At 46.2% G+C, this 7,649-nt stretch overlaps 1 protein-coding gene across 2 annotated transcripts in view; it reads left to right on the top strand.

The window, feature by feature from the left end:
* Positions 1-553: 553 nt before the first annotated feature.
* Positions 554-7,649, top strand: part of MCMBP (minichromosome maintenance complex binding protein) — a 38,094-nt gene continuing 30,998 nt past the window's right edge. For both annotated transcript variants that reach the window (XM_069567319.1, XM_069567318.1), the window contains exon 1: positions 554-948. In XM_069567319.1, coding sequence (XP_069423420.1) covers positions 891-948 — 58 coding nt within the window. In that variant the 5' untranslated portion in view covers positions 554-890. The remainder of the gene's footprint in view (positions 949-7,649) is intronic.

Below are 7,649 nucleotides of genomic sequence, written 5' to 3'. Positions count from 1 at the left end.
TATAGAACTTGGATATTTTCCAAATTTCCTCATTCAAAGGTTACTATTAACCAGATCTTTTTCTGTGTACAGATACCACTGTCTTGATCCAGTCGAGGGAAGACTTGATCCAGTGGAGGAAAGTCATTACAGGAGGTTTCTAGCACGGAACCAAACAAAAGAGTTGCCATTGGCCAAAAACAAAACAAAACAAAACAAAACAAAAACCCACTAAGAGGCGGGACGAGGTGGGCAGACACCAGAGGCAACGTTACCTTCTAATTTTGCCCAGAGATAACTTTGAGGTCTCTTTGCGCTTGTGCTCTTGGACTGTTGCGGTCTCCGACCTGCGCAAGGCCTCGCCACTATAAACAGATAAACCAGACATGGGAAGTTTCTCCTTTGGAGTCTGCAGAGGGACACCGAGCAATATGCAGCCCTCAAGTAACCACGCGGCAGGCTCGCGAGGCCGCCCCTGCCCTTCCCCTCGCCCGTCTCCAAGATGGCGACCGCCCTGCCGCCGCGGCCCCGCCCCGCCGAGCCCCACCCCCTCTCCCCGGAGCAAGGCCGCCCCGCCTCCCCGCCGCGGGGCCGCGCTGCGCGCTCCCGCCGCCCCTCCCCGCACGAGCTCCACCCAGGTCGCCGGCAGCGCGGTCGGCGGCGGCGGCGCCTATTTCCCGCCATTGTGCGAAGTGGAGGCTGGGGGCCCGCACGCGCCGCCTGCCCGTGGCCGGCAGCGCCTCACAGCCGCCGCCTCCGCCGCCGTTCCCTGAGGCGCGGGGAGGCCAGGCGGCCCGCGCCGCGAGGCTTTCCCTGCGTGGGAGGGCGCGGGCGAGGAGCGGCCGAGCCCCCGACGAGGAGCAGAGGCGCGCGGGACGCCCGGGCCGCGCCGGCTCCGGCCAGTCGGCGAGATGCCCTGTGGGGAGGATTGGCTCAGCCACCCGCTGGGCATCGTGCAGGGCTTCTTCGGTGAGTGGCGGCGCCCGGGGGGCGGGCGGGGTCCGGGCGGGCCGCCGAGTTCACCGAGCCCCCGGGGCCCGGACCCTGCCGCGCGGCGCCCAGGCGGGGCCGCCTCGAGGGCTCGAGCGGCCGAGACGGTCAGCCGGGCCTGCGCCGCCGGCGCTCGGCAACCCCCTCCCGCCCGGAGACTCCGGGCCGCGGCTGCCCGGGCCCGGGCCGCAGGTGCCTCCCACCTGCCCGATTCGCGACTCCCGAGCCACCAAGGTTACGGCGCCAGGAGCCGGCTGCCGGCCGTAATTGACGGCCTCGCTTCCCCCTTCGTGGCCCCGCGGGCGGACCCTGAGCCCCGCGTGCGGCCGGACTCTGGGGTTGGGGGGTCCTCGAACCTTTCGGGAGGACCCGCAGAGATGTGCTGAAGGGAAAAGCACTTTGCCTATGGGAAGCCCGCAGGACATTTCAAAACTTCCGGTGTGTGGGGGGAGTGCTCGCGTGCTTGCTCGCTCGCTGCAGAAGTTGGCTGTAACTCCTGGGTTACACACATCCTCCTTTTTCGAGATAAGATTTCGTGTGATAACTTAGATTTTTTTTCCGTTAGGACACCTTTAAAACGTGTCTCGTCTCCCCATCTCCTCTTGGGCCAGAGCTAGCAAGAAATGGTGAACGAACTCAGATGCGTTCCTGCATAGAAAGAGCTTAGCATGTGGCAGGCAAGCTCAGGAAATTTCACTTGCAGTCATGGTTAATGACACTTTTCGGGTAGGGTACACAAAGAAAAATTTAGGTCTGGTTGCCGTTCACTAGGCATTTTGGCCCCACCCCGCATGTCTTTTGCACTCAGGAGTGGTGGAGGCAAACCCAACCGGGAATCAGTGTGTAAGATCAGAACACCTGACTTGTCAGGAGGTAACTTGAACTTGGAAAGTGGCCTTCCTCACTTAAGACCTTGTGGAATATTAGCGTGAACGCTTATTAAGAAGCTAAATAGTCCGCAGCAGCCAAAACGGATGGCAGAAAATGTATTTCTTGCAGGAAAGGCTCACTGAGCAACTCTATTCGTTTTCCTTGTGATTTGAACTTGTTCAGTTGTCTGGTTTCCCAGGCTGAAACTAGAGGCAGCATATTAGGAAAAGCCCTGGGTAGGCATCCAAATTGTAGCCAGTGAACACTGACAACCTATTAAAGGAGAAATTTCAAACTATGTACATAGTGTTTAAAAAAATTTTTTTTAATCCCTGTATATCCATCCAGGGCCCTTTTCAAAAAGGGGCATATGTCTCTCTACTAAATCCTAGTAATTGATGCTCATAATGAATACTAGAACCCATAATTGTTTTCCAAAATAATGGCCTTTAAATGTGGAGTGAAGATTAAATTGCACAGTAGGTTTAAGAGGGTGCAGACACAGAGACACTTTTTAGGGAAAATCATTCAAAAGTAAGTAAGTTTTGGTGCTTAATTGATGTTTAGAAAATTTAAGAGAAATATCCATGTCCTAGTCTGGCTGGATAAATGAGATGATTTTATATTTAGTATATATTTGAATGTATTTGTGTCAGATTTTGTCTCCTGCTTGTAGGACCCTAAGAGGCAAACAACTCATTATAGTATAGTAGGTGTAATTTGGATATAAAATGCTGGCTCTACAGTATTTTCTGAAGTTTGTGTTTTGTTGATGCCCTGGACCTTGTTGATGTGTTTTTCCTCTAGAATGTCTTATTCTCATACAGATTGTGTCTTGCAGAGAAGAAACTAATCCTGTCTTACAGTCATGATGTTTTTGTAGAAGCTGCTTTGATATATAATGTATATTCTTGCTATATTTTCCTATCACTGTGAATATATGGGATTGGATAGCTTTATAACAACAACATTACAGGTATGTTTGTGTGAGAAGTGAGGTGTTAAACTTGTAGACTCTTTTTGGTCTAATAGGAAATTGTTGTAAATCCATTTTCGCCCAGAGAGAAAAGTATACTCATCTTTTGTGGTTTATGAGGCCTTTTGGCCCCACCCCTGCCCAGCTCTGGTGTCTCAGTGGTAAAGAATTCACCTGTGATGCAGGCGACCCTGGAGATGAAGGTTTGATCCTTGGGTCAGGAAGAGCCCTTGGAGAAGGAAATGGCAACCCCACTCCAGTATTCTTCCTGGCGAAATCCCATGGACTGAGAAGGCTGGCAGTCTGCAGTCCATAGGGTCACAAAGAGTCAGACACAACTGGGCAGGCACATTGCCCAGCTCTCAGACCTCATCACGGTATTCCCCCTCACACTGAACCTTCTTCCAGTTCTCTGATCTTAAACCACGCCACTAGGCTTTCTGCATAGGCTGTTTCCTTTGCCTGGTCAAGACTTCCTCTCCCACTTCTGTTTTCCTGGCTAAATCTTACTCTTCTTTGGGAACCTGAGTTGGGTAACTTCTGCTGCATGTAATTATAGGATCCTGTGAAGCCTGAAAATTAACTTGTAAAGCATGTTGTTGAAATCACTCGTTTCCTGGGTTCCTTGGCTATGTTTTAACCCTGGGGATTTTAGGATGTGTATCTGTTATTTGTCTAGAATATACCTGTACATCGAAAATGCTCCATGAGAGATTTTCTGGTGGTCCAGGGGTTAAGGCTTCGCAGTTGCAATGTACAGAACACAGGTTCAATGCCTGGTTAGGGGACCAAGATCCCGCATGCTCCTCAGCCAAAAAATAAAATAAGATTTTTTTAAAAAGAGTGCTCTGTGCATATTTGTTGAGCAGAGAAAAGACTGATTAATCAGTCAGAAATGGTGCAAACTGGGGTGGTTACTGTCACTACAAATCTTAACTAAAGACAGTCTTGGTGGACGTTATATTGGTTCAGAGAATATGATCATACCAGGTATGAGTTACTTTCACATGCAAATTGTAATTCTTTTTTCTTGGTTCAAATAAGAAACTTTGAAATTCTCTTAGTGACCACAATCACAACTATATGAATCATAATTCATCTTTGTGAACCAGTGTGTATTTTGAATTTGTATCTGCCATATTACAATTGTTCACATGTAAATTTTTCCCTGTAAGCTTTCATAAATGCTTTTTCTGTTTCCATTCCAGTTTCTAAAAGATTTTATATACAGAGCATTGAGGTCCATAGACTTAAGATTTAGAAATACTTTATTGAGCTCTGTGTGTGTGTGTGTTAATCGCTCAGTCGTGTCCGACTCTGCGACTTCATGGACTGTAGCCCGCTGGGCTCCTCTGTCCATGGGATTCTGGAGTAGGTTGCTGTTTGTTTCTCCAGGGCAACTTCCCAACCCAGGGACCAAACCCCAGTCTCCTGCATTGCAGGCGCATTCTTTACCATCTGAGCCACTGGGGAAGCTCATATTAAGCTCTGTTATGTGCATAGTGCTGATGGCTTGGTCCCCGCAGTGATTGTTCATTAGTAACCTGTGACAACTTGCTTCCCTTAAACAGAAGCAGGCGTTGTAAATGAGAAGAAAAAAAAAAAGTTTTGTATACTTTTTTCTTTTAATCTTTTTTTTATTTTAAAAAAGGATTTTTTATTCACTTGAATTAATAACTGCTTTAATTTCAGAATAAGTAGGAATGCTTATCAACTCAGATTTCTTGATGTTCAGATTTTTGGTTGGGTCAAGATCATTAGTTGCAGTTATATTCAAGGCACTTTGGTCATATCTAACAGAACTAGAAATAGACTAGCTCTTAGAAGAAAAAGGTCACTGATGTGTGGAGGAGAGAAGGGAGTAGTATCTTATCACTAGGATTTTAGAGAATTTCAAGCAATAGTAAAATCATCTAAAAGTCTGTCTGCTTTTTTGTTGTCACCATGATTCTAATCCAATAAATAGTTCATTCCTTTTTGTCTGTACCCACCTTGGACCTTCCTGCCACCTGGCCCTTGTTCAGTCGCTCAGTCATGTCCAACTCTGCAACGCCATGGACTGCAGCACGCCAGGCTTCCCTGTCCATCACCAACTCCCAGAGCTTACTCAAACTCATGTCCATTAGTCAGTGATGCCATCCAATCATCTCATCCTCTGTCGTCCCCTTCTCCTCCCACCTTCAATCTTTCCCAGCATCAGGGTCTTTTCAAATGAGTCAGTTCTTCACATCAGGTGGCCAAAGTATTGGAGTTTCAGCTTCAGTGTTAGTCCTTCCAATGAATATTCAGGCCCCTGTTAGGCCATTGAAAAAAAAGTGATTTGTTTTAAGGCTATAGAACCCAAAGGCAGGGCAGGTGGTTTGGTAACCCAAGAGACTACTGAGTGAAATTGGAAAGCTGGCAGAAATCCAGCCAAGCAGGACATCTCAGTTTTCTCCCCTAGGCTATGTTCATTTCTGCACACAAACTTTACCTTTCTCTAGTCCAGGGCTCCCAGTTTCACTTGTCAGTTCCAACCCACTTGAGCTAGCATCTTTATTTTTTCCAAAAATATTTTTTTTGGCTATGCCCGGTCTCAGTTGCAGCATGCAGGACCTTCAGTATTTGTTGCAGCATGCAAGCCTTTAGCTGAGGCATGTGGGATCTAGTTCCCCGACCAGGGTCCAATCCTGGGCACCCTGTATGGGGAGGGCAGAGTCTTAGCAGATGAGCCACCAGAGAAGTTCCAGCATCTTTATCTTAATCCCAGATTTTAGTGTTAGAGGATCTGATTGGCCCAGCATGGAGTCAGTGGTTCACTCATGGGCCAGTCAGCCACTGCCAGAGCAGTGTTAATGGATGGTCATAACTACTGAGGCCCACACCTCACCACTGGGGGAAGTTCTCAGGGAAGAATGGATTGGAGAGCCATGGCAAAAGGCATGTATATATACACACATAGACACACACACACACACGTATAGATATATACATGTGTATCGGAGAAGGCGATGGCATCCCACTCCAGTACTCTTGCCTGGAAAATCCCATGGGCAGAGGAGCCTGGTAGGCTGCAGTCCATGGCGTCGCTAAGAGTCGGACACGACTGAGCAAGTTCAGTTTCACTGTTCACTTTCATGCATTGGAGAAGGAAATGGCAACCCACTCCAGTGTTCTTGACTGGAGAATCCCAGGGACGGGGGAGCCTGGTGGGCTGCCGTCTATGGGGTCGCACAGAGTCGGACACGACGGAAGAGACTTAGCAGCAGCAGCAGGATACATGTGTATGTATATGAATTTTTAAATTATTTAGTAATAACTTGCATATGGTTAAAAAACAGTGTTACAGTATAAAATGAGTAATCGTGTGCTGCTTTTCTCCCACTGAGGGTCTCAGTTTAACTGTTTCCTTTTTTTTTTTTTTACATTGAGATATAACATAAAATTCACCATTTAAAAATGTACAGTTCAGTGGTTTTTAGTTTATTCATTGTGAACGTGCAGCCATCAGCACATCGTTACTGTTACCCCAGAAAGAAGCCCCGTATATGTTAGCAGTCACTCCCGACTGCCCCATCCACCATCCTCTTAAAACCACTCATTGACTTCTGTCCGTGGTTTACCTCGTCTGGACATTTCATGTGAAGGGAGTCATGCAGCTTCTGGCCTCCTGTGTCTGGTTTCTTTAACATCGCATAATGCTGTCAAGGTTCATGCATGTTGTAGCGTGTGTCAGTGCTACCTTCCTTTCCACGACTGCAAACAGTACTCCATAGCATGAATATGCCGTGTGTTGTTTATCCATTTCTCCATAGGTGGACACTTGGCTGTTGTGAATAGTGCTGCTATAAATACGCATGGTTTTTGTGGGAATACATGTTTTCAGTTCTCTTGGGAATATGCCTCTGTGTACGATTGCTGGGCCATATGGTAATTTCATGTTAGAACTTTTCCCCAAAGTATCTGCACCATTTTACATTTCCACCAGCAAAGTATGAGGGTTCCAATTTCTCCAGTCCACTTCAACCTCTTCTTAATAATAGCCATTCTAATCGGGGTCAAGTGATATCTCATTATGATTTCAATTTGCATTACTGTAATGTAATAGTATATTGTATCTGTTCATATGCATATAGGCCTTTTGTATATCTTATTTGGAGAAATGTCTTTTCAGATTCTTTTCAGATTTTTATTTTTTGACCACACTATGCAGCTGCTTCTCAAATCTTAGTTCCCTGACCAGGGATTGAACCCATGCCCTTGGCAGTGAAAGCCCAGAATCCTAACCACTGCACCTCCAGGGAATTCCCCTTTGCAGATTTTTTAATTGGGGTTTTGTCTTGTATTATTGCATTATAAGAGTTCTTTATATATTCTGTATATTAGACCCTTATCAGATACATGTTTTAGAAATATTTTCACCTGTTCTATAAATTGCCTTTTTGCTTTCTTGATAACATCTTCTGATGCAGATTTTTCATTTTGATGATGTCCAATTTATTTTTCCTTTAGTTGCTTATGCTTTTGGTACCATATTTAAGAAACTATTGTCTGATGCAAGGTCACAAAGATATATATCTGTGTTCTTTCTTAGAATTTTGTAGTTTTAGCTCCTTACATTTAGGTCTTGGATCCATTTTGAATTAATTTTTGTGGATGATGGTATGAAGTAGAGATTCAGATTCATTCTTTTGCATGTGCGCATCTAATCGTCACAGCACCTTGTGTGTGTGTGTTTTAACATTTGCCAGTTTATTTTGAAGGATCTCATAGAGTACGCAGATGAAAAGGAGCGTAGGGCAAGGTCTGGTAGGATTGCTTGTGGACAGCTTTTGTCTGCATGGAACTTCACTGT

This window comes from Ovis canadensis, chromosome 22 (genome assembly GCF_042477335.2).
Source record: "Ovis canadensis isolate MfBH-ARS-UI-01 breed Bighorn chromosome 22, ARS-UI_OviCan_v2, whole genome shotgun sequence".
Taxonomy (NCBI): Eukaryota; Metazoa; Chordata; class Mammalia; order Artiodactyla; family Bovidae; genus Ovis; species Ovis canadensis.
This window is presented reverse-complemented; position numbering and strand designations above follow the sequence as displayed.